The sequence below is a fragment of the Equus asinus genome, chromosome 5 (assembly GCF_041296235.1).
Source record: "Equus asinus isolate D_3611 breed Donkey chromosome 5, EquAss-T2T_v2, whole genome shotgun sequence".
Classification (NCBI taxonomy): Eukaryota; Metazoa; Chordata; class Mammalia; order Perissodactyla; family Equidae; genus Equus; species Equus asinus.
The window spans coordinates 21,422,611-21,450,351 of record NC_091794.1 but is presented as its reverse complement, the minus strand read 5'-3'; the positions used below and the strand labels follow the sequence as shown (position 1 = coordinate 21,450,351).

Genomic DNA, 27,741 nt, shown 5'->3' with positions numbered 1-27,741 from the left:
TAGTTAAAGCTGCTAGCCAGTAATATATATCCTCACATATCCTTTATCTTTCATAAATGCCAGTCATTCTTAGTTTCATGCTTCAACTTCTTTCTAATTGACCTGAATCATAACGTCGTTCTTATTGTGACTGATACTTGACCGAGAGGCAATGTCATCTAATGTTTAACAACCAGGTTTCCTGGGTTTACATCCTGACTCTGCCCCTGCCCTTTATACCTCTGGAAGTTATTTAACCTCTCTGTGTCTCAGTTTCTGCTTTTAAGTGACATAATAACAGTACCTACCTCATTCCTTTTATTTTTTATTTTTTTGAAAATCCAATGAGTTAATGTATATAATTTTTTGAAGAGTCTCTAGCACATAGAAAGTGCTATGTAAGTGTCAGGTATAGTTATTATCAATTATTCTCACCTATTATACATTCTCATAATTCTCACAATGACCCTGTGCAAAAGATATTTTACAGATTAGGAACATAGTTTCTAAAGTTTGAGGAACTTTTTAAGACCATACAACTAACAAGGAAGAGAGTCAGGATTCAAACCTAGGTCCTTCTCATACTCATTCTACCTTGTCACAATGTTTCCCTTTATTTGAAAGATCATCACATCAATCTGAAGTGTTAATTCCTATTTAGTGTTCTCCATTATGTCATTGCCAATCATGTGTCAGTAATTCATAGGTTTCTTCATTTAGTTCTAATAACTCTGCATGTCCTCTCACTTTGGTTTCATTTAAGTAGATATTTGAAAGCAGTTCAGACCAGGCCTGTGAAGTTCCCAGAAATGTGACCCCCAGTCCAACTTGGTCTCCCCAGAGATGACACATCCAGGAGTCATGCCAGTCAGTCAGTGTGAGGCCCCCAGCAACCTCCAGCATACACCTCAAAGGTTCGGCCTGGTAAAAACTTATCCTAGACTGCAGATGTCAAATTTGTACAACTGTACAAACCTGCCTGGTGTGCCTTCTTTCTGTGCCCTCCTCTATGGAGGCTTTAGAAACAGACATATGTCTTATTTCCATGGAAATTATTTCATCACCTGAATCCAGTGATTCAAAAAATTGGGATTTGGGGCCAATTAAAATCTCTGCTTCCTGGACAGCTGTCTGTCTTTTCTTTTCTCTTATGTGCCTTTTTCCCCTCTCTCCCAGAGCCTAAGCTTGATTCCTACAAGGCCCAGCTCCCAAGAAAGACATCCCCCCAACTTCCAGAAGGAGCAAAGGAGGAGAATCTATACAGAAAGCATAGAGATGGGAGAGATTTGAAAGGTGGAGTATGGGAATAACAAAGACTCTGAAAGCACTTGAGCAAATCAGAAGAGTTCAAGAGTTAGTCTCATCTTTGAATTTCCAAGATTTTCATAGTCTTTGCCTGGTAATGCCCAGCAATGGCTTTTAGAAATATAATAATTCCCATCCATAATCAGTTTTAGGAAGATGTCTCTTTCTTAGATTCTCCTTTGTATCAGCAAAGTGCCAAGTAACATGATCACCAAAACACAGAAAATCTAGTTTAGAGAAAACACGCTCTGCCTCGAATTCCCCAATAGTGCACCACGTCAGTGAAATACACAGAGTGGATAGTTCATCAGCTTTTAATCGTCTTTCATTTTGCAGTTAAGATTTTTAAGTTTTACCCAGAGAACTTAACATGTGAAAGGCAGAAGTTCAAATAAAAGTAAATCTTATAAATAAAACAGAGAATTAGAGATTAAAAAAACAACAAGACTTTAACATACAGACCTAAGAGAGACAAAATAAGGGAGCTCCTATAGTCTTAGTCAACATCTAACACACTGGACCTGTTATTTCCTTACTTTTTTCTGTTTGTGACAGACAGGTGCCTAGGACGAAAAGAATATCATCCTCAAGAGAAAACCAGGAGCTCCAGTGGCTAAAGGCAGGACAGTTTGGTCCTTGGGTGGATGTGATTCAAATCTCTTAACGGTAGTCAGAGGTATGAGGATACCTTCTCCCTAGAGAAAAGAAAGAAAGGAAACATGGTAGATCAGAGTTCTGTATTCGAGGCAAACCCTGCATTCAGCTACGATGCGTTTCTGAAAGTCACACAGGAAAGAACAGCTGTGAACAATGAATTCTCTCCATTCCTTCTAAGAGCAGTAGCCCTAAATATCTCTCATACACCACTAGCAGCTCTCTTTCATTTGTAGGGCAAAATTCCAATTACTCATTCATTAATTCAACAATATTGTTTGGGGAACAATTAGAGAAGCAAAATAGAAAGGGGAAGTGAGTAAGATATTTCCTACCAATTTTCAGAGAGAGAAGGGAAACAAGTGAACCAGGTGCAGGGCCTTGGAATAGCACTCCTGTGTCTTTGATTTGTGGAGCTGAGACATGTGTAAGAGGAGCTGATGTCATCAGTTGGCAAATCCCACCACATTCCAGGATACTCTAAAGGAACTCATCCCAGGCCAAGGAAAGACTGCAGAGTGTGACTACTAGTCTGTGAGCCCTTAGGGAGAGAAGAGAGGAGGATGCCCCTATGTTTCCTGAGAAAAGGAATAAGGAGATCAGATCGTGCATTTCCATTTCAAGGTTGCAAGTTACTTTGCATCTCGGGGGGCATGATGATAAGACTCAGGAGTTAAGAGCTAACACCTATTCCAAGAGCCTACTTTGTGTTAGGAGCCAGAAAAGAGAGAGAGGGAAATATGGTTCCTGCTTGTGAGGGATTCACAGTCTTGTGACAAGATAAATAATAATGAATTTCAGTAATGCAATAAATTTGTAAATATAATGTGTTTAGGTGCTATGGAGAGTGTGTTTTTCCAGGGCAGTCACATCGCATTCACCCGGGGATGCCAGTTACATCAGAGTCTATATAAATGGAGCACCCTTGAATTGTAATATGCACAACCTGAGCTGCTGTATGTGGCTATCTTGTTTCTCTTTCTCCAGTTTTCACGCCATCACCTACAAGAATCAAAAGGGAGTCCCCGAGTTCCACGTGTTCCAGAGAAGTCTGCCACCCTGGCTTCCACACCTCCATCACAGAGAGTAAAAAGAGGACTTGAGAATTCTATGTGCTCCCTCTTTCCCCCCACACCATTCACAGCTTTGCCATCAGCGTCTGTCTTGAAACCAGCATACCTAATTTCTTCATGTCTTTTCTCTATTCAAGTCTAACACCACAAGAAGCCCAAGACCCCCAGTGTCTCCTTCACCCCATGGACTCTGAGCCCTATATGGCTCTGTACCTTCCCTTTTCTGACCCCATTTCCAACCCATTCCCAACTTCTGAAACCCTTCTACTGTGCCCCCTGGAACTTGCTATCAATTATCAGCAAACCCCTTCTATTCTCAACTTCTTCTGTTAACATTTTCTTCACCTTCTTGCTCTAACTGAAATTGATTCTCCTATTGCCCTTTCAAGTAGTGCTGGTTTTCTTTCCAGCATCCTTCATACACTTAGGGTAAGTGAAGTCCTTGCTTCTCATTATGCCTTCGAGATCATTCTCCCTCCCTCCTCTCTACACACCTCTAGCTTAAAATCTCATCTCATTAGACTTTTCCACTCACTACCCTTCTATGTTACAAGCTTTGTTGTTCCCCAGCAACATTCCTTGGTTTTAGCTGCTGGTTCTGTCAAGCTGTCCAACATTACTTCTGTCATAATTCTTGTTGTTACTATTTCATATATGATCCATCCATTGACCTCCTTTGGACTTAGACCTCCTTTCCTCCAAGGATCTTGTTTTCCATGTTATCTTAGCCACCTTCCCCGTGATTAGAATTAGACTTTATCATTAGCAGTAACCACAACCACTCCATTGTCTCAATTTCAAGCACTGAAACTCTCCAACCACTACCTTTCATCTTTGCAGCTCACTATCTCTAGTACCCAACTCTAAAAACTCTTTGGCTGCCATCAAGACCTAAGACCTACTGATCCCACCACTTTTTCACTTTCCTTTCTCCCCTTCTTATCCTTCATCCGTCCTAACTCAGCTTAGATCCCATTGATTATTATTGATTGATTGATTATTGTCATCATTTTCTAGCACATATTTGTCTTCCTTTGTCATACTTGCATGGCAAAACCCCAACATCTGGTTAACTTGACTTTCCTCCCATTCTGTGTCCACACATAAGCAAGTGAATGTGACCAGGGAAAAACATACAGCCATGCTGAGGGTTCTCACTTTAAATTCACAACCGTGAACCTCAAAAGTGCCTTTAGTACTGCTCAGGAAGCCTGTTATGTTTCTTTAGTTAATCTCTCCTACTCTCCTAGGTGAGTATTTCATACTTTCTCCTCAAACCTTCAACACCACAATCCCCAGCCTCCCAGTCAGCTAACAACTTGCCTCCTATTTCACTAAGAAAATTAGAAACAAGAAGAGAATTTCCACAAGCTCCCGCACTACTCACATTTCTGCATCTTGCCCATGTACTATCCTACCCCCTTTTACATAATCTTCCCAAGGCAAAGCCTTCTACCTGTGCATTAGCTCCCATACCCTCTGCCTACTGATAGACCATTACTCAGTAATTCTTCCCCATATCCGGCATCATCAACTTTACCCTCTCCATTTGTTCATTATCTACATACAAAGATGCTGTTATTTCTCTCATCTAAAAAAAGAAGAAAAACAAGACCTTATAACTTACTCGGTTGATACACATTTCTCTGCTGCTCCCTTTTGAAACAAACTGTCCTCTATGTTAACTGTCCAGTGATCTATTCTCAGTCCCCAAAAGTTGCCTATGTTCCTTCTCTGAAATGATCTACTCTGTGCTCATCTTACTTGAGCCATCGGCAGCTTTTGACACAGGTGATCCCACAACATCCTCCCTGAAACATTTTCTTCGTTCTGCTTCCAGGTCATGACACTTTCCTCAGTTCCCTTCTGCTTTACTGTCTACTCCTGCTCATTCTCGTTTGCTAGTTTCTCTTCATTGCCCTGACCTGTAAATGTTGGAGGCTCAGTGTCTGGACCCTACTCTTCTCCACCTATGACTACTCCGTTGGCAATCCCATCTAGTCTCATAATTTGATATACCATCTGTAGATTGACAACTCCCAGGTTTATGTTTCAAGGCTGGACCTCTCTCCTAAACTCCAATTTCATATCCAACCACCTACTCAATATTGTCTCTCAAATACCTGAAATGAGCATCTCTAACTTAATACATCCCAAACCAAACTCCAGGACTTCCTGATCAGAATAAATGGTGACTCCACTCTTCCAGTTGCTCAGGGCAAAAGCCTTAGTCATCATTGACTCCTCTCTTTCCTTCACATCATCATCTAATCTGTCAGCAAATCCTATCTGCTCTACCTTCAAAAATATATACATAATTCCATCTCTCTTCTCACCAATTCCACTACGACCACCTTGGACCATATCATCATCTTCTCTTACCTGGATTATTATAACAATCTCCCAACTGGTCACCTTGTTCCCACATTTGCCTCTCTTGGGTCTTTTCTCAAAAGTAGTTAGAAAGATACTTTTAAAATATAAGTCAGATCATTTCACTCCTCTGTTCAAAACCCTCCAATAGCTTTCCATGTCTTCCTATAGTATGAGCAAAAGCCAAAAGCTTTACAACGGCCTATAAGGCACCACGCAATCCAGCCTCCTGTTATCTTTCTGATATTATCTCTTATACTCTCCCATGCATTCTCTCCATTCCAACCACTGGCCTCCTTTCTGATCCTCAAATCTGTCAGCCCTTGCCCACCTCAAGGCCTGGCTCCCTCACCTCCTTCAAGTCTTTGCTAAAATTTAACCACTTGGTGAGTCTTTCTCTAGATAGTCTATTTAAAATTGCAAACCTCCTCCCCCCCAACTCCCCTTTTTCCAATCTGCCTTCCCTGCTTTATTTTTCTCTATATGACTCTTCACCATCTGATATACTACATAAATATGTTTTGCTTTATATTGAAATGTAATATATATACAGAAAAGCGCATATAAGTGTGCAGCTCAATTAATTTTCACAAACTGAATACAGCCATGTAACTAGCACCCAGATCAAGAAACAGAATATTACCAACACCTCTGGAGTCTCCTCATTCTCTCTTCTAGCCACTAGTCCCCTTTCACACTCCAAGGGGAACAATTACCTGACTTCTAACAGCATGGATTGATTTTGCCTATTTTTGTATTTCACATAAATGGACTCATACAGTGGCATACACATGTTTTAATGATCTGTTTATTTACAGTCCATTTCTCCCCACTTACATGCTCTTACATGGAGCATGTAAGCTCCATGAGGGCAGGGATTGGTTTTGTTCATTGCTGCATCCCCAATGCCTGAAAGAGTATCTGGCACAGAGTTGTAGCCCAACAAATATTTGATGAATGAATGAAATATTGAACAAATGGAAATGAGAGTAGGAGAGTTAAGAAGGGCTTAAAGTCTAAGCCAAATCTTGAAGGATGAGCAGGAGTCCCTAAGGCAGTCCAAGAAAAGAAAGGTATTCCAAGTATAGGCCAGAGTCTCTAAAAAGGCTCAGCAGAATTAAAAAATACACACAACCTAGAAACCACGAGGAGTCAGTAAGCTGAGAGCAATGAGCAACAGCCACGTGTTGAAAAATAGAGAGCCATGAGGCTAGAAAAACAGGCATATGTCAGATCTTAAAGGGCCTTATACAAATAAGTCCACAAAAGGAGGTGAAGAAAAGCAAAATATGGGGGCCTTTTAAGCATTTCCAGGACCTTTTTTAGGTGTTGAAATTTAGAGGGACATAAAAGAGGGAATTCCTTGAAGTCAACTCATTAACACCTTCTTCTAGTCTCAAAAGAAAGTCTGTGACCCACTGCAATGGTCAAAGACCTGTAACTACTCCTGAATATATAGGAAAGGCTTAATAACCTGTGGAATAAATAACTCCCTCTTTTCTTTCCTTTAAAGGAAAAGAAAACTCAAAATAGGACATTTAAATCTCTTGAGTCTGTCTAGTTAGTCTTATTTTATTGGAGTGGGGCAAGGAGCCAGGTGCTCTGCTTTCCTTGCCTGCTGCACATGGCTTTGAGGAGATGGCACCACATCCTCACAGGGAGGAGAGGCCAGAGATTTCCTGAGTGTCTTCGCCACTCTTGAGGGCCAATGCCCTACATCACTGGTACTTGAAATTGAGAGTGGGTCAAAATCACTGGAGGCCCTGTTAAAACATAGGCCTACCCCCAGGGTTTCTGATTCAGTAGGTCTTGGGTGGGGCCTGAATTTTGCATTTCCAGCAGGCTCCCAGATATTGCCAGTGTTGCTGGTCTGGGGGCTCTGCTTGGAGAGCCACTACCCTACCCAATGCTAGCCTCTTAAACCAGGGGAAGAGGCCCTCTGCATGCTCCTGCTGTCCCCAATTTCTCTCCATCTTAACTCCCCTCACTCTGCAGTGTTCACTCACTTAATCTACGTCTTCCCCACTAACTTGTCTACTGAATGAGGGCAGGAACTATGTCTATCTTGTTTATCTTATTGGCACCGTCTGGCACTGATTAAGCATTCTACCAATATTTGTTGAATTAATAGATGAATGACTCCAACTAGAGTTTGGGTTTGAGCCATTACATGCTTCAACAGTATGAGAGTAGCAAAATTAATACTAAAGTTGACTTCGCTTCTCTAGTATGTCACATACCAGTCTTTTTTCTCTCCAAATTCTCTTAACCTCAGGGCCTCCACATTTTATTTACATTTTTTAAAAAGTATACCTTTAAATAAATGGAAAGACATCATATGTTCACGAGTCAAAAGACATCATATGGTTAAGATGGTAATGCTATCCAAATTGATCTACAGATTCAACACTATCCCTATTAAAATCCCAGCTTTTGATCAGAAGATCACATGCCAATCATAAAATTCATATGGAAATGCAAGGAATACAGAAAAGCCAAAACAATTTTGAAAAAGAAGAATATGGGAGAAACCTAGAAAAGCTGAGCAACTTGCCAGAATGGATAGAGCCACCACCTTAAATACCATTCTCAGCTAAAGACAAAGGAGGATGTTGGGGGTAGTGGTTTGGGGCTTCAAAGGGGAGGAAAGAAATTTACATGGAGATGAAAATGTAAATGTTTGTTAAACAAGTGTTTACTGAGCCTGCTATAGACAATGTTATCTTATGGTATTAGCCCCTTCCTGGAACAGGTCTTGCATCTTAAATTCTTTTAGGAAGTTAGGGGGAAGGTCAAAGTTTCTTTCAGAGTCTTTTGTTGTTAAAAATAAGCAAGCCAAAGAGACACATTTTGAGGTGGCCAATTTCAATCCTCTACACCAAGCATCAAAAAGAATAAAATTCTTAGGAATAAATTTAACAAAAGAAGTTCAAGACTTAAACATTGAAAACTACAAAACGTCATGGAAAGAAATTAAAGAAGACCTAAATAAATGGAAAGACATCCATGTTCATAGATTGGAAGACAACATTGTTAAAATAAGAGTACTCTCAAAATTGATCTATAGACTCAACATATTCCCTATCAAAATCCCAGGTGTCTTTTTTGCATAATTTGACAAGCTGATCCTAAAGTTCATATGGAAATGTTAAAACAAGAAAAGCCAAAACAATCTTGAAAAAGAAGAACAAAGTTGGAGGACTCACCTCCCTGTGTCAAAACTTACTAAAAAGCTATAGTAATCAAGACAGTCGGGTACTGGCATAAGGATAGACACATAGTTCAATGGAATGGAACTGAGAGTCCAGAAAAAAAACCGACATTTATGGTCAGCTGATTTTTGGCAAGAATGTCAAGAGAATTCAATGGGGAAAGAACAGTCTTTTCAATAAATGATCCTGGGAAGACTGAATATCTATACACAAAAGAATGATATCTCATACCATATACAAAAATTAACTTAAAATGGATCATAGACCTAAACATAGGAGCTAAAATCATAAAATTCTCAGAAGAAAACATAAGAGTACATCTTTGTGATCTTGGATTAGGCAATGATTTTTTAAATATGACACCAAAAGCAGAAGTGACAATAAAAATAGATAAATTGGATCTCATGAAATTCAGAAACTTTACAGTTTCAAAGGACATCATCAAGAAGTGAAAAGATAACCCACATAAGTGGAGAAAATATATGCAAATCATATATTAGATAAGGGACTGGTACCCAAACTATATAAAGAAGTCTTATAACTCAATAATAAAAAGATAAATAACCCATTTTTTTAAAATAGGAAAAGGATTTGAATGGATATTTCTCCAAAGAAGATATACAAATCACCAATAAGCACGTCATTAGCCATCAGGGAAATGCAAATCAAAACCACAATGAGATAAAATTCATACCCACTAGGATGACTAAAATAAAAACGACAGGTAATAATGAGTGCTGACAAGGGTGTTGAGAAATTGAAACCCTCATACACTGCTGGTGGGAACGTAAAATGGTACAGCCACTTTGGAAAACAGTCTGATAATTCCTCAAAAGATTTAAAAATAGTTGCAATATGATCTAGCAATTTCACTCCTACGTATATACCAAGGTAAATAAAAACATATGTCCACACAAAAACCTGTGCACCATTGTTCATAGCAGCATCATTCATCACTGCCAAAAAGTGGAAATAACCCAAAATTTCCATCAACTGATGAATGAATAAATAAGATGTGTTATATATATCCATACAATGGAATATTATTCAGCAATAAAAATAAGTGAAGTGCTGATACAGGCTATAACATGATGAACCTTGCAAACATTATGTTGAGTGAAAGAAGTAGGTTACCACATATTGTATAACTCCATTTATATGAAAGGTTCAAATAGGTAAATCTATATAGTCAGAAAGCAGATCAGCGTTTGCCTAGGACTGAGGAATATGGTGGGAGGAATGGAGAGTGACTACTAACAAGTATGGGGTTTCTTTTCAGGGTAATGAAAATGTTTTAAAAAATAGATAGTGGTGATGGTTGCACAACTCTGGGAATATACTAAAACAGTTGAATTGTACACTTCAAATGTATGAATTTTATGGCATGTGAATTATATTTCATAAAGATGTTAAAAAAGATTTTTTGAAGTATAGCTTTTCTGGACTATAAAAATAATACACGTTCATTATGGAATGTTGCATAAGACGGAAAAGTACAAAGAAGAAAATAAAAATTGCCTACAATGCCATCATGCGGAAGTAACCAGTAACTGTTGTTAATAACAATTACTATAACCTTTCTTTTTAATCTGCATACAGTTGAACAACTTGGGCTCATGCTACACGTACTAGCTTACAGCATGTTTTTTTCAACTTAAATTACGTTGGGAGCTTTTCCCTATGTCACTAAAAATTTTAGTGAATAATTTAACAGTTGTACAGTATTCACAGTTACTGGGAGATCCAGGATTGCGAAAGTGTTTTGAATGCTTCAATTAATTGCCAGGACCATATAGACTAGACCTGAAAGGTGACCAACCAACTTTTGCATGAAGTCAGACTCCCTTAATAAGTCTCATACGGAGGCTGTACGATCTTGGACAACTATCTCAGCTCTCTGGACTTCTGTTTCCTCACTCCTGCATGCTGTGGTTAGTAGATGACGACAGCTGAAGTCCCTGCTAGATCTGACCCTCCAAGAAGGTCTGAGAAAGGATCTAAGTTAGGGACACAGGAAAGTAGAAGGAATTAGCTTATGGTACAAGTTTACTCATCATCATCACCTTCCTCTTTGAAGGAGAGGCAGGTGGAGCCATACATGGCAGCACAGATCAACCACTCTGCCTGAGGTTCTGGACGCTATAACACAGGAACTTAATGCCCCTGAGTCAACCATATTAGAGTGGAAAAGTACCCAGGCCTTTGTTAACCAGTTAGACCCAGGTTCAAATATATGATTTAGATCTATTCATGCAATGTATAGCGTTAGATGTATAAATGCTATGTGGTATAAGAAAATAAATTACATGAAGTTTAGATTCATAAAAAATAGGTTTGAATCCTAACTCTTGTGCTTATTAACCATGTCCTTAGTCAAATTGTTTAACTTGGTTTCCTCATATAGGAAGGGGAGAGCAATAACCATTACCTTGCAGGGTTGAGGCAAGGACTTAAAATGACATATGTAAAGGGCCAGGCATGTGGTGAGAGGCTGATAAATGATAGCTATGAGTAGACATTCTGTCACATCATAAAGCTGATGTCCTTAGCAGAGAAACAGAAGCCTCACCAAGAGCAACAGCCATGTCGATCAGGGTGAAAGCTGTCAGTCCCTGAAGTGTTTTTTTTCCAAACCCAAAGAGACTTCACCTCACCACCTTCTCTTGCCTCAGCCCACAAGCTTATGTTTCTCATGGTTCTTTTACTCTCCAAAGTGCCCAGGAGTGCCTGATACATTTGGCATTCAGGAAATATTAAAGAATGATGACTTTTTTGTGGTGAAATACACCCAGCTTCCACTCAATTACTTGGGTACTTGCGTATGATTCTGAAGGGCTGGTTGTTCACATCTGTCTCTGTTATGCGGCAGATATATTTCTCATTTAACTTGACAGGGTATTTCAGGATGGAGAAAACCCTGTAGAAGCCATTCATCTGCTCCTCCAGGACCTCCACAGTACTGTGGTTGCTCAGATCCCTTTCTGCCCGGTCCAGCCAGGTCACATTGGGTGCGAGGTACCAGCCCTGGGAGATGCACATGGCCACATCCTCATCATTAATCTTATCAAACTGCACCTGGGGCATTTCAGAGTCTGGTTGGAAAAAACAACAAAACAATTAGATCCTTTTTTATCCCAGACCCAGGAGGATCAGTCCAGCAGAAATCTTGCCCGAGTTTTTACATTAACCCCTATGTAGGCAACATATCTTGAGGTCCACTGTAGTTAAAATTTAGATCCAGGCATGGCAAGAGAAAATCAGGATATACATATGCTCCTGCCCTTCAGGTCTCACCTACCACTGCTGTATTTATTTTTGGAATCTTCCCCCCTTTGAGGGGTTCATTTCAGACTCTCTGTGGACCTCAGATACCCTACTGAGAATCAGAGAAGATAACAAATGATTCTCACCACCACCTTCCCATCAATTCCAACTCTCACCCTGGAGGAATTCTGCCATGCCTCCCTCTACCCTCGTGAGGTCTCTGGTGGGGAGAAGACCACTCTCTATGTAACCCTAGGAAGGGTGAGGATCCCTGGGGCACTAGGGAGATCCACTGGTCCTGTCCAATCCTACATTTTAAAGGTGAGAAAATGAAGCCTAGAATAGCTAAATGAGTTGTCCAAGTCATCCAGAGTTAGAATTAGAACCTCCTGACCCCCAACACAGGCTCTTCTCACTAAACCACACACATATCTCAGAGTTTTCATGTAGGTGTATTATGTGATGAAAAATTTTGGGTTTTCAGTTTTACAATTTGTTTGGTGAGTTTGGGATAAGGCCAGTGTTTTGGGTTTTTTTTATGTTTTGCTGCTTATTTGAATGAATGAATGATGTAGACAGGTGTAGAAACAGCAACTTTGGTTCAGAGTAATATTTTTAGCTAAGATAAATTGACATTCCAAATGGCAGACTCTCATGAGGGGAATGAGAAGAGCCTGTAATATTTGAGGAGAAGAGAAAAAGTGAAAACACCAGAAGAGAAAACTTAGAATTTAGTGCTGTGAGCAAAAACAGAGCTTGAAACCAAGTTCATCCAATAAATTCCCTTACCTTCTACTATTAGCTTAATTGTACTTTCACCTCTTCCATATGGTGTGATGGCTGAGCACTTGTAGATAGCTTCATCCATGAAATCCACATTTCTTAGTAAAAGTGATAGAGTCCCCTCAGAAATTCCAGCCCGATCTACAGAGACTCTTCCCTCATACAAGGAGTTTTGATCCTCTAGTTGCTCTGTGTTATTGTGAAACTGGTAAACCAGCTTTGAGAAAACTTCAAAAAAATCGTAGTACCTGAAAAAGTGGTAATATTCTTTATCATCCTCTACCTCATATTCCTCTTTGATGTCTTCTCTTTCCCAAGAAAACTCAAGATTTTCTGGGCCCTCCACAAAGGAGAAATGGCAGGAGAGGGTAACATCAGTGAAAGGGTGAGCCTGTAACTCTTCTGTAGACACTGAGAACGTCAAAGAAGAAATGAAGTTAGCAAAGTACTTATAAAGACCAGTGAACTCAGATCTTATATTCAGGTTAATAACAGATAAAAGAAATTACTCTAGCTGGAGGAATGAGCCCAAAGAAAGCATGGAAGATAAGACTTGCAATACATGTGTTCTGTCCTTTCCCACATTACGTTAGGCTCAGGACACCACTGCAGAGCTGGTCTGCCAGTGGAACTGCTGCCTCTGCCATATCAGGAAGCTGTTAAATCAGGAAGTCATCACTGCAGGCATTGGCTCCAGAGCCAAACTGCACCTGCTAGATTCATGCTGGCAAAAGAAAGGATGCCTCAGGCACTGTTACCTTTCTCCCACCTACATTAGTTGCCAATTTAATCTGATCGGCAGAGCTTATGTCATTCCCAGAGCCCAAAGTGCAAAGGAGTCTTCAAAATGTAGTTTTTTACTCTCTAGTCTTGGCAGTCCAGGAAGGCACATCAGAAAGCAGAAACAGATTTTCAGTAAATCAGTCCATTCAACCTACTGGTCTGGGCAGAGTTATCAACAGAAGCAGGTGGAGGCTATGAGGAATACAGCTATGCCCTATGTACCACTCATAGACTCATGACATGGAACAGAATCCTGATATGTTAGAGCTGGAAAAAAGCTGAGGGAATTTGATTAAATCTTTAAATCTTGCCACTGACAGCCAAAGGAAGACCAAATCAGTGAGATTTCCACTCCCTTAACCACTTCAGAACAATACTTCTCTAATTTACTTGATAATTGGGCTTCCAAGTCAGAATTCTTCTGTCAAATGTCTCTGCTACTAAAAGACAAAACTGAAAGCCAGGAAGCAAAGTTGTTCAGAGTCACAAAGTAAAATACTGGTAGCACTACAGAAAAAAATAAGATGGTGCAGAGTTTAAAAAAATTCTTTTGGGTCATAGTTACCAAACTTTTTTTTTTAAGTGAGGTAAGATTGTCCCTGAGCTAACATCTGTGCCAGTCTTCCTCTATCTTGTATGTGGGATGCTGCCTCAGCGTGGCTTGATGAGTGGTGTGTAAGTCTGCTCCCAGGATCTGAACCCATGAACCCTGGGCCGCCAAAGCAGAGTGCACAGACCCAACCACCACACCACCAGGCTGGCCCCAATAGTTAACCAAACTCAAAAGAGCCTATGAAACTAATTAAATTCCCAATTTGAGTAAGACTGAATAATGAAAGTGAAGCATTATGAAAGTAGAGACTACAATAAGAAGGCAATCTTGAGCCAGCCCTGATGGTCTAGATGTTCAAGTTTGGCGCTCTTACCACTTTGGTAAGTTTCCTGGTGGCAGAACCACACCACTCGTCAGTTACCATGCTGTGGTGTCGGCTCACACAGATCTAGGAGGACTTACAACTAGGATATACAACCACGCGCTGGGGGACTTCAGAGAGGAAAAAAAAAGGAAGATTGGTAACAGATGTTAGCTTAGGGCGAATCCTTCCTGATGAGAAATTTTAGGCTGGTTAATTTTAAAACGGTTTATAATGAGGAGTTTTAGGCTGGTTAATTTTAAAACTACAGATGAGAAGCAGGCTCCGAGGAGTGGAATTTGCTTGTCCCTTTGTTGGGAAACATTTACATTTCTAAGGGAAACCTCTATCTGTGAAGATGCCTCCCTCTCTGTGCCAGGAAGAAGGGGGATGGCCTTATCTCTAGAAACTCTTAATCAATGCCAGAGGCCAGAACTTAAATTGGTTACTGTCTGGCAACCTCATGTAACTGACCCCCCCACCCCCAAATCTTCCTTTGTCTTTAGCTGAGGATAAAATTCAAGCGGCGACTTCTGCCATTTACTCAATCCGGTTTGATTCTTATCTAAAATTTGTGGGACCACCAAATGGCCGGACCCTACAGGCACTGACACCATTTTAACTTTTTTACATATTCCTTTGTTTTGTAAAGAGATAACTCACATACCTATGCCTTAAATTTAGCCTTACTCTCCACCCAACTTTGCAGCAGCAGTGGCTCCTCCTGCCCGTGGGCCCTGTCCCCACGCAGCCGCCTGACTGCCCATGGGTCCTGTCCCCATGCTATTCTATTCTCTAAATAAAAGAGCACTACTGCCAGATCTTAAGAGTCTGAGAAATCTTTCTTTTGACTCCTCGGTTCACCGACCCCGCATCACTTCCCTGCAAAAAAAAAAAAAAAAAAAAAAGAAGGCAACATTTTTTTCTCCTGCAGACACTGTGTAGATAACAAGCATCAGAAAGGAAGAAGAGCTGGCCAGTGTGAGCCTAAGTAAAGGTACTGTTTGATATAATGAGGTGAGATGAAATAGAAGAAAAGATAGGTGAAGCACCAAGGGAAAATCTAAATGGTGAAAGTTAGTAAGCAAGGACGCTTCTAAGCCATTCCAAGGAGACATTCCAGTTGAGTAATAGATGCAATCTGCTCATTCCAGAAGGAGCAACCACGTGGCTATTGGTGGCGCTGGCCATAGACTGTCCACAGAGAGCAGAGACCATATCTTTACCGTCCTGTTTCACCAGTACCTAGCATGGGGACTTGATACAGTAAAAAAGGATCAGGCTTGGCAGTTAATTTTATATGTCAATTTGACTGGGTCACAGGGTGCCCAGATATTTGGTCAAACATTATTCTGGCCATGTAGGTGAAGGTGTTTTGGATGAGATTAACATTTGAATTGGTAGACCAAGTAAAGCTGATTGTCCTGTCTCATGTGGGTGGCCCTCATCCAATCAGTTGAAGGCCTGCATAGAACGAAAACGCTGACCCTCCCTTGAGTGATAGGGTACTCCTCCTGCGGGCTGTTTGACGTGAGACTTCCGTCTTTTCCTGCTTTCAGACTCAAACTGAAACATAGGCTCTTCTTGGGTCTTGAGCCTTCAGACACAGAATAGAACTATACCATCACCTTCCTGGGTCTCCAGCTGGCCCACTGCAGATCTTGGGACTTCTTACCTCCATAATCACATGATCTCTTTATATAGCTTTGGATCGTTCTCTTTTTCTGGAGAATCTGACTAATATATAAGGTAACATTTATTAAGTGTTTACAATGTGCCAGACACATTCTAAAAGCTCTTCCCAAATTAATTCATTTAATCAGCATGCTAACACTGAAGTTAAGTACTATTACATTCCCCAGATGACCTCTAAGAAAACCAAGGCACAGTGAGGTGAAGTAAGTTGCTCAGGGACGAGCAGCTAGTGAGTGGTAGAGCTACTACTCAAACCCTGGCAGGCTGGCTCTGGAGCCCTCCATCTGAGCCATGTTCTTTCTTCTAACAGTAGGCACTTGTTTTAAGTTTGATGAATGAATCAATGACTAATTAAATAAGTGACTGAACGAATATAAAGGAAGACAGATGAGAATGGAAAGAAGGAGGCTGGGAGAAACAACTCACATAACCTTTAGAAGGACAGATTTGCATACAAAAAACTAAGTGCTTTCTTGCTTAAATTGTTATTTGTCTGAGGCGGTTATAAACAAGAAGCAGTGGACTATGGTTATCAACAAATCCTCGTCTGAAGATTTGTAAATCCAAGTTCTAGTTCTAAATCTCCCTTACTAGTCATTTGGCATCGAGAAAGTTACTTCATCTCTCTGAATTACAGTTTCCTTATGGATGACTAGGGTAAGAACACCTGCCCCAGGGTTGTTATGCAATACCTTGGGATCTTAGGGACTGTTTTTATATGACATGGCTCAGTCATTTTCCAGAGGGACAGAAGGAGTGGACCAGATGGGTGGATACCTTAGTAAACTGCCCCTATTCCCAATCTCTCTCATAATAATATGTAGCTGACTCATGATGGGTCCTTGATCCTAGCTTCTCAGTATACCCAGGAGGTCTTGCTATAGCTGTACTCTTTCTGGCCCCAAGGGAAAGGGTCACAGATTCAGGAATCCAAAGGCCGTAGCCAATGAATCATGAAACATGGTTTACTGATGATGTAATTGGTAATAGAACAGCCAACTTCTGACTTATGTCTGCAGATGGTCCTACTTGAATCTGAATAACTCTTTTGTCTATTTCAATCTGTATTATTTCTAGACCATTATGTCTCTAGCTTCCCAAGGCCAAGAAGCTGAGGCAAAAGCTCAGCAAAAATCATATAATGGGGAACACACTTTGAAAACTCTAGAAAGATATTATATCTAAAGCACTTACTCTAGTACCTTGTACATAGTAGTAGATTGTCAATATTGCTATAAAATGTAAGATATTATTAAAGCTGACACACCTTTCTCTTTCTCACCTACATACACACCCATTCCTTTATTTTGTTAGGTTGTTCCTGACTTTGAGTGGATTACCGTCTCACTTTGCCTTACTGCCTCCTCTATACACACACACACACACACACACACACACACACACACACACACACACAGAGTAACCAAGCATCAAAAGAAAAGAGTCAGTCGACATAATCTGGGTGGATCAGGCCTTGCACTAACTCCTGAGTAGATCTATGGAGCCAGAGGATGCCTTCAAGCTGCTTCCACCTCTCAGAGACTGGCAGAACTGCTATCGGTCCCTGAGAGATGGCATATGCCTGAAACTATAAATGTGTTTGATCACTATGTAGAATAGTTATATTACAGGTTTGGGATACATGTGTTTTTTTAAAAGAAATTTTTGCATGTATACTTTTGGTAGCTGAATTACGTCAACATTTGGAACATCTATTTACTGTTCATCCCAACATTTTTGAAGAATTGAGTACAAAGAGTTATATAAACCCTGTGTTGACTGCTCATCCAGATTTTTCAGGACAGACCTGATTTCAAATATTTTGTGATACTATACTCTAAATCAGCACTTGTCAGAGTCACTTGAAGTCAGAGAGAGTGTCTAGTTTTGTTTTTGTTTTTTTTTTGGTTGAGGGAATTCACATTATACATGTGAATCAGTGTAGTTATCCAGATATGGCCTCAAATAGACAAACCACATTAGGAGTGTGGGGAGGCTTTTCTCATTCAAAAAAAACAAAAATAGAATAAACAATAAGGCTTTACAATTTGTGTCTATTATATTTTCCCATCTGTCCTTCACCATTTCCTGCAAAACAAATATAGCATTGTTGTTCTCATCTAACAAATGAAAAGACTGAGGTTCAGAGAGATTAAATCATTTGCTTGTTTTTTGTTTTTTTTTTTTTTAATCTCCAAATCACTATTTTCCTCACTATCCCAAAGCTGCTTCAGAAATACAAAGGTTTTTTGAAAAGTGACTCACCGGCATCATGAACAAGTAGAAGTATGTTGACAGTCGCCAAAAAGAAAGACATTCTGTAAGGAACAAAAAGAAAGGCAGAAAATTTGCTTCCCCCAAGAGAGTGTGGGCCAGCAGAACCCAGCCACCACTGCTGAGTTCGAGGAAGCGCCCCACAGGCACCACCTCTAAACTTCACGCCCACCAGATGCACCTTTAGCCAACAGAGGTTTCCAGCACCTCAGAATTCCACGTGGGATGCCCACTGAGTCAAGTTCACTCAGTTTGATCCTATGCAGATTTCTTCGATTTGCTATGTGAACCTGGAACTCTATCTGTCTGCAAATCTGTCTTTTTAGGTGAGTCACATGTGAATTCATTTGGATCAGAGTCAGCCCTGAGATGATATTTGAGGGGACAGTGATGGCTTCCCAGGCAACTGTTGCTGGCCTTTCTGGGCATTGCTGGGGCAAAGTCAGCAGTAGAGGGGGTATAACTGGTAGATATACAGGTGTATCTGGGAAGTTATGAAGTGATGCTTCCCAAATGGAAAAAAATAACCAAAATAGAGACAGAACTAAACGAGTCTGCCCAGCCAGGGCTGCACTTTAATGGGAATGGTATTAATGAGCCTAGGACAGCCCTGGAAGGGGTGGGATAAAGGGCTTGGGGAATGCTCAGCCCTTTTGAGAAGCTCTGACACAAATGTACATCTACATTCAGGTAAAGGCAGTCTTACTCTTGAGCTGGATCCCGTCTTCCTCTCTGGTGTCATTTCTCACTACTCCCACCACACTTCAATTCCACCAGCACCATCCCTAAGTCATGGTGCTGTCTAAACCCTCCGCACCTGGTACATCCCCCAGCACCACCACCCTCATCTGCTACATCCCACTACTCACTTATCACTCAAAACTCTGCCCAAGTAGCACTTCTTCTCAGAGCCCTCCCTGATCCCTTAGCCAGTGCATCATTCCCCCTTGGATATCTTGAACATACTTTTGTCGTTGCCTGAATCACCTTGTATGGATTTATTTCTTTACATGTTATTTTATCCCTTACTATTTCAAAGAAAGAAAGGTAAGATTATCATACCCTCTCAGCATATTTTCTTGTCTCCTTTTCTTCCTGTTATCTATTAAGGAGAAAAAAAACCCCACCACAATCCTCTAGGTCTATGATACAGCATAATAATAGCAACTATATTTCAAATGCTTACAAATGCCAATTTTTACCTTCAGTATAAGCCTGTGAAGTAGATACCATTATTATCTCTATTTTATAGGCAAGGAAACTTAGGCAGAGAGAGGGTAAATAATTCATCCAGCATCACACAGAACCAAGATTCTCACCTTTCAGGATAGCTGAATTCTGTGCATGTCACCTAAATTCTGTCCTGACAAACCTGCAACTCACACACACCATGGGAAGTCTCATCACCCAGGGCATCCACCAAGAGAACAGGAAGCTCAGAGGCTGACAGAGCAGATGGCTTGTGGAATATTACAATGTCTCTTTCCTTGAGGCCTATTAGACCCTGGAGAATATGTGCTCTGTGGGTTGAATATTAACAGGCACAGAAGTCTTCAGAAGAATAGGATTAAGGAGCAGCCCTTGCTGATCAAGGACCAAATAAAGCATTTCTGGGGTCAGTGGGACAAGTGGAGAGATTCTTCACCAAGTCTGTATACCCTCACTAGGAATACAGCTAGTGACTGACAACTACTGATTTAGAAAATCTCTCTCTGTGGTAGATGTAGTAAAAAAATTTAAAGACACATCTAAAATAACATAAAATTTAAAACATAATATTCCAGCAAGCAGCTAATAGAGCTATAGATAGTTAACAGAGAGAGATTATAGTCAAATGTCATAGGGAAAAAAGGTAGGAATATCATATTCCTTTTCAACTCAATAAAATTTCATTATCTATATCCAAGATGGAAAATTTTTCATTATGGAAGACATAAATTCTAAAGCCTTCCCTATTCCCCATCCCAGTCAGATATAATCTTTGCTCCTCTGCACTTCCACTGTATTTTGTACTTTTATATAGTACTCTCACTTGTTTAATAAATCTTATTTTTACTGATTCTAATAGTAACCCAGATGTATTGTAAAAAAAAGTTTGAAAAAATAGAAAAGAACAAAGAAGAATATTGCAATTACTTTTAAGTCCATCAGCCAGACAACCAATATTACCATTTTGCAGTATTCTCTTTCAGTCTTTTATATGCGCACCTTTTAAGACAACTCAATTTGTATACACAGGTTAGTGTCCAGTTTAATTTTCCTCATGACACTATTTTGTAAGCACTTCTCCATCATTAAATATTCATATAACCTGGTCTACTTTTAGCTATTTGCACACATATCTTATCACCCCTACCACACTGTAAGTTTCCTACAGGCAGAGCTAAGTCCTCCGTGTCTTCCATACATCCATCACTGTGCTCCATATGTTCGAGGCACTCAATAAGTGTTTACTGCATTAACTGAACTAAATTGAATTTGGTGTAACGTTCTTACAAAGGTTCACTATATAACTGGAAAAAGAAAAAATAAATTCATACAGTGCTGAAGATAACAATCAACTACGCCAAAACAGAAAATTCCAGCAGTACATCCTGGAATTCCTCCAGCACTTGTACCCTTTTCACCTCTCATTTACAGAAAAACTATGAGAAGTCTATGAACCAGCTCTATGTGGAGACATAAGTGTAAAGGGACCAGACACAGTAGGAGTAGATACCTAAACACTTCAGTCACCTCATCCGTCATTTCGCTCTTGAGTTCAGTCAAGATTTCTCTGGTCAACTATTTCTCCTAAATAAACAGTCTCTTTGTTGAAACAGCTTACCTGTATCACAGCTGGTTCCCCTGATCAGCCAGGTGAGAAGCGAGTGAGGTGGAGTCAGCATGTCTTGGAAGGCACAGTTGTGTGGCAGCCCCCAGGGAGAAGGCTTGGTGACACCGTTATTACCAAGCTGTTGCGGCAAAATCTTGGCAAAGAGCTCCGTGAGACTTAATATTCTTATAGCTGCATTTGTTGGCTAAAAAAAAGTGTTTGCAAGGCATTGTGGTGGAAGAGTGGAGCTAAAACAACACCATGATGTCCAACACTGGGGCATCTGAGCTTGTTTTAAACAATCACATTTTTGAAGAAAAATTAAATAACAGAAAATACTCACTAGATAATTTTTAGTGAGAAAAATCAAAATATAAAACTTAATATATGTTTACACGTACGTATGATTTCAACTTTGTGGGACAAAACATACGCATATAGAAAAGGAAGAAAATACACCAAAATGTTAGCAGTGGTTACTCTTAGATGGTGAGGTTATGTGTGATTTTACTGTTTTCATCACATGACTGAATTTCCTATAATAACCTTTTACATTTACATTACACTAAATACTTTATAAGCAGAAAAATAAAGACATGGACAGAAAGACCTTACATACATGATGTGGTACAGAGTGTGAGGGCAGAGGAAGGAGAGCAAATGAAATTTATTCTCTATTCTCTTCCTCTTAGGGATAAGGATGGTTTGTGCCTCCCATTCAAATCTTTCCAATTTACCTTTAGGCTCAAGTTTAGTAGTGGCCAGCTCTTTATTAGGGTGCCCTTCCCTCTCTACCCCCCCCCAGCACATGGATTACTGGGTCAGGGTCTGAACTGGGTTGACCTGGTTCTTATACTCAGCACACAACCCAGGTGAGCTATAGACAAGGGTTTGAAGGAACATTTCTTCTGGTAAACAGACTTACTCGAACAGAGCAGATAAGATTAACACAAGATCAGGAGGCCTCCTGCTGGGAATCAGGGCCTGACGCAGTTTCACCCTGTATCCCTCACCCCACCTGACTGTGAACGGAGTAGCTAGTCCCTCACCTTGGGTCTCCGGAACCTCTCAGTTCCTCTAATCACTTTTAGTGGCTAAGTGAAGGAAACACCTGTGAAGTTTCAAAATAAACTTAACGCTACATCCATTAACCTGAAGTGTTGAGGGATGCCTTGTTTTTAAAGCTCCTACAACATCTAGCATAGATTTTTCACATAGTATGCTCAATAAAAGAACTGGGGAATGGAATGAAGTAATTGCTATCAATTCATATCACTTTTCTGATTCATGCTACGGGGCTCGAGTCTTGACTTCCACCCTGAGGAAGAGGAGGAACGTCCTGACGCTACCACAGTATTGAGAAACCTTGAAGAATACTTTGTACTCAGAAATAAGGCTTTTTCTACAGATGCCACATTCCGCTGTCTCCCCCAAGCCTGGCAGTCTTTTCCTGAATGTACCAAGCCAGGCAGTCTTTTCATGTATGTCTACATGAGCTAATGAGGAAATGGGATTTAGAGCTTCCAGTAAGGAAAGAAGCAGTGACGATCTCCCCACCTGGTATTCATACCTCTCCACCATGATCTAGACCAACTTATCATTTCAAGCTTTACTCCTCCTTTACACCACGTCATAACAGTACACCTTAGATTTGGGAGACACTTAGAATTTTAAATCTTTTCTCCCATATTCTACGAAGTGTGGCAATTCCTGGCTATACCAGCACCAAGCACACCAGCCAAATGAGACCCTTCACCATTTCCCAGACACATGCTGTAATTTCCTTCTTGCTTTTGCCATTCTTTCTCAAGAAATACCTCTTCTTTTCCTTTCCCCCAATTTCATAATGCCTCACCCCATTTATATCAAAATTCCACCATCCAGTGAAGGCTTTCCTGATTGCAGCGGCCTGAAATGGTCTCTTTCCTCTGAATTTTCATAGTATTTGGTTATGCCTCTGTATGACAGTTATCAAATGCTCCTTTATATTTTAGTTACTTTGGGTTTGTAACAGCTTTATTGAGATAAAATTCACATACCATACCACAATTCATCTACTTAAAGTTTATAATTCAATGGTTTTAGTATATTCACCAAGTTGTGCAATCGTCGCAATCAATTTTAGAACATTTCATCACTCTAAAAAGAAACTCTGTGCCTATTAGCAGTCACTCCTCATTGCTCCTTCCTCCAGCCCCTGGCAACCACTAATCCATTTTCTGTTTCTATAAATTTGCCTATTTTTGATATTTCATATAAATGGCATCATACATTATGTGATCCTTTGTTACTGAGGTCTTTCACTTATGTGTTTTCAAAATTTATCCATGTTGTAACACGTATCAGTACTTTATTTACTTTTGTTGCTAAATAGTATTCCACTGTATGGGTATCCACATTTTATTTATCTATTCATCAGTTGATATAAATTTGGGTCGTTTCCACTTTTTGGCTATGATGAATAACACCGCTATGATCATTCATGTACAAGTTTTTGTGTGGACATGTTTTCAGTTCTCTTAGATACATATCTAGGAGTGGAATTGCTGGGTCACATGGTGATTCTACTTTTTGAATCTGTGAGGAAATACTAGACTGTTTTCAAAGTGGCTGCACCATATTACATTCCCAGCAGCAGTGTACGAAGATTCCAATTTCTCCACATCCTCACCGGCACTCAAATCTATCTTTTGGTTCTAGCCATCCTAACAGGTGTGGGTGGTATCTCTTTGTGGTTTTGATTCGCATTTACCAATGATATTGAGGAACTTTTCACGTGCTTATTGGCTATTTGTATATCTTCTTTGGAGAAATGTCTATCAGATCCTTTGCCCATTTTTAAGTTGGATTACTTGTTTTTTTAATGGGTTCATGTTTAATCTGTTACTATACTCTAAGTCTCTTGAAGGCAATGACTATTTGGACAAAATCATAACACTGGAGTCATATTCCACTATTTTGGTATCCAGCCCCATCATAACTGTATGACTTGGCAAGTTACTTAATTTTCCCACATCTCAGTTTTCTTGTCTGTAAAATGGGGATAATAATGCTTACCTTATAGAATGAGGACTAAATAAAATAATGACTACAAAGCTCATAGGACAGTGTCTGGCACTTAGAAAACAATCAATAAATGTCAGCCATTATTTTTAGTTGTCTGTACATTTCCAATGTATAGTTCAGTTTCTTACACACAAGAGGTGCTCAATGAGTATTTGCAAATGAATAAATTGGTGACTAAGAGTACTTTAGCTTGTTTATTAGATGTTGTTATGACTAGCTATCTGTGAAAAGGTAAAACAACACAATTGTGGAACATAGACTGAACAAGCGGAAAAAATTAAAAAGATTTACAGCCACTCAAATTCCCAAAACAATCACCAAGGAAAACACCTCACCAGTGTGAGAAAAACCATAAATGGAGTGAATTCAATGGAAGCAGTCATGAGGATGCTTTTATAGCTCTAATAAATGCTTCGCCAAAGACACCCATCCAAAAATGTCACATCATTATTTGAATCTTCAAAATAAAGGGAGAGCAAACTTCAATAAAGATTGGTTTGGGGAAAGATACTCAGAAAAGCTTAATCTACTAATTAATCTTAGTCTATCAATTCTACAGTAAGGATAAACTGAGGCAGAAGGAACTGTTAATGATAACCAAACTGTAGACCTTAAATGACAAACTGGCTGCAGACCCACTCCAGGCCCCTGTATATAGAGAGGCCGATGCCTTCTCAGGATGGATAGTAAGACTACAGCTCCCTCTGCCTTCAATGCTGCCTTAAACAGAGAGTAAGTGGTTGTTTGAGATTTGGACTACAGTTGTAGGAAGATGGCAGAATTTTAAACCATCCCAGGCCAAACTGGATAAGCCAAACTGAGAGGGATTCAGCAATGGAAATAACTGAAAACGTTGCATGCCAGACTAAGCAACTGGCCTTCATCTGATAACTAATGAGGAGACACGGGGTCAGGGAAGGAGGAAGAGAGATGGATTGAATAATGGAAGCAGTGCTGCAGAAAGCCTATCTGAACCAGAGGTGGCTGGAAGACAGGTAGAAATCCAGTTTGGGAGCCATAATGTCTTGATATAACTAGGAGACAGGACAATAAACATAGATCTTGGGAATCGAGACTCAGGGGCAAGGAGAGTCCACATCAATCTCTCAAATTGAATCCCCAAAACATGGCATGGTCCAGAGCAGAGAGCCATCATGAGTAAAGATTGTTCTCAATTTCATTTCTCTTTACCCTGATCACAATCTAACATGCAGGAGAGAGTAATAATTATAACAATAACTACTATTACTGTTAATAATAATAATAATTGCCACTACTTATGGAGTATTTACTTTGTGATAGGTACTACGCTGAGCACTTGAGACTTAAGCCCTATAATGACCCTATGAAACATAACATTCTTCATAATCAAATGATGAAATCAAGGCTTAAGGAGATTAAGTAAAAAAATCAAGATTAAGTAAGAGAAACCTAATTTCCAGAGGTGGGATTTGAACCCTATATCTGATAAAAGCCAAAGCCCACGCTTTAACTACATCAGTACGTTGCCTCCCAGCAAGTATGGTTTATGAAAGGATTCTCCACGGTTTATTTCTTGATTTCTGGAGTCAATTAGGCAACCAGGGGCCATCTTAGTCAGGTATGCCAAAACCCACTCATGCATTTATTTCATTCACACATGATTTACTGAGTGCCTACTATGCCTCAGGGGCAGTGCCATGGTGAATACCCACAGTTTCTGCCCTCAGGAAACCCAGACAAGTGGCTGAAGGAGGAAGTGCCCTTCATTTGGTCTTCTTTCTTTTTTCGATAACATTCTAGTCAGGTGACACATCCTGAAATATGGTCAATTTGACCCAAGAGTAGCTTAATGGTGAAGATTTGATAAGAGGACAACTATGCCATGCACCTTCCCAATTCCCTAACACCCATATCTCTTTCCCTGGATAATGCATTACGTTGTCTCTGCCTCCCTCACACTCTCCAGCATCCCACTGCCTCTCTGGCATCTCCTTCAGGGAGCCACAAGACATCCCATCACCGCGAACGAAGGTCCAAGCCTCCAAAGCTCCTTCACCTCCAAGAGGGTCTTAGAACTCTCCAGGCTGCTTGGGTAGTTTCAAGGCCCACCATATAGTGTTGGGGGAAGCTGCTTAATTTAGACCCATGTGCCTGCAAGGTTAAGAGATGCATCCATGGTTGCTGAGACAAAGAGGGCTTCTCGTAATGAGCAATGAGGGGATTCTCACATTAATCTAAACATTTCTTCAAAACTTGCTATCAGGTAGCTTCATTCTCTATTATGGAGGCTATTTCCATCTTTCCCCCTTAATTTCCTTAATTGGTAATCAACTCTATTTCTGAATCACATTCGAATTATTTTTCTGTATTTTAAATTACATTCCTGTCACTTTATTTTTACCACAGAAGCATTTTTTAAAGAATAAAACTGAACTATTTTAAATATTTGCGATTTTCACATGTCAGGGTTCCCGCCAGAATGTGATCTTGATCCAAAATAAGGTCTAATTTTTAAAACGTCCCTTTCAAAACAAGTTTCAAGAGCAGGAATCCCTATCGGTTTAAAAAACATTCTATTCCTGGTTTAAATTAACAAAGTTTATCTTCCCACAACTATTACTCAACCAGTAACTAAAGTCTGGCAGCAGGTAAGAGGCATAAAGCTTCTCACACAAATCACCTCCTTTTTAGAAGGAAAGCAATTTAATCTCATTGATTATACACAATCTTTTAACATTTCTATGCACAAGGTTTGTAAAAAACATAAATAAAGCTAAATACTTTTCTAATTTCTGTGCAAGACTTTTCAAAATTATACAAACTAATTTCAGAAAAGACTGAGTTTAGGACAAGGGAGAAAATATGTTAATTAAAAGTACTAAATCCAAGCCAGAGTCCAGATTTCCCCAGCTAAATGGCAGTTTTAACCTACAGTAAAATCTCAATGCTTTCTGAGTTCTTCAACTAATAATTAATTTGAGCTCCCTCACATTAACGAATCTCCTCCACGCCTCCCAAATTCATTTCTAGCGACCATAATTCAAACCAAAAACCACAGAAGTGCTTCTATAGCTAAAATGTCGAAACGTCCTTACTTGATATACCTTACTGCCATCTTGCTTTAAAAAAAAAAAAAAGAAAAGAAAAACAATCCTGTCCTGCAAGCAGGGCAAGTATTATCGTCTTTTACAGATCGAGAAACTGAAATCAAATCCCTGGTCCAAGGACCCGAGGCTACAGCACAGCAGGCCCCGGGGTTCTGATTTCCAGCCCAGCTGTCCCTGCATAGCGAAGTCGGCCTGCTTAATCCCGGGACTTGAAATTCCTGGGGCTTGTGTAATGGAGCTGAATCACCACGAAATTCCTGTGTCCTCACTGGAGCCGGCAGAGTCGGGGCCCCCTCCCGAACAGGGACGCAAGGGGGCGGCGCGCTGTGACACGCGAACCCTCAAGGCCAGACGGCCAAGCAGTCTTCGGGCTCTTTTACTGAGGCGGCCTTGGACTCTGTGGACAAGTCAACAGCCTCCCGAGACTACCAGAGCGGCCGCCCCAACCGGACCGGAGTCAGA

At 40.2% G+C, this 27,741-nt stretch overlaps 1 protein-coding gene across 4 annotated transcripts; it reads right to left on the bottom strand.

The window, feature by feature from the left end:
• Positions 1 to 1,582: 1,582 nt before the first annotated feature.
• On the bottom strand, positions 1,583 to 27,738 carry LOC106823704 (V-set domain-containing T-cell activation inhibitor 1-like). 4 transcript variants are annotated; one of them, XM_070508929.1, is made up of 6 exons: positions 27,268 to 27,738; positions 21,137 to 21,329; positions 18,301 to 18,353; positions 12,650 to 13,054; positions 11,404 to 11,688; positions 1,583 to 1,979 (listed from the first exon to the last, which is right to left on the bottom strand). In XM_070508929.1, the coding sequence occupies exons 3-6, from the start codon at positions 18,350 to 18,352 to the stop codon at positions 1,945 to 1,947; spliced, it is 777 nt and encodes a 258-aa protein (XP_070365030.1). In that variant the 5' UTR covers position 18,353; positions 21,137 to 21,329; positions 27,268 to 27,738; the 3' UTR covers positions 1,583 to 1,944. The 4 variants fall into 4 exon arrangements, with proteins under 4 accessions (XP_070365030.1, XP_070365033.1, XP_070365031.1 ...); XM_070508932.1 differs by having other exon boundaries at positions 11,416 to 11,688; XM_070508931.1 differs by having other exon boundaries at positions 1,599 to 1,975; positions 11,412 to 11,688.
• Positions 27,739 to 27,741: the final 3 nt, after the last annotated feature.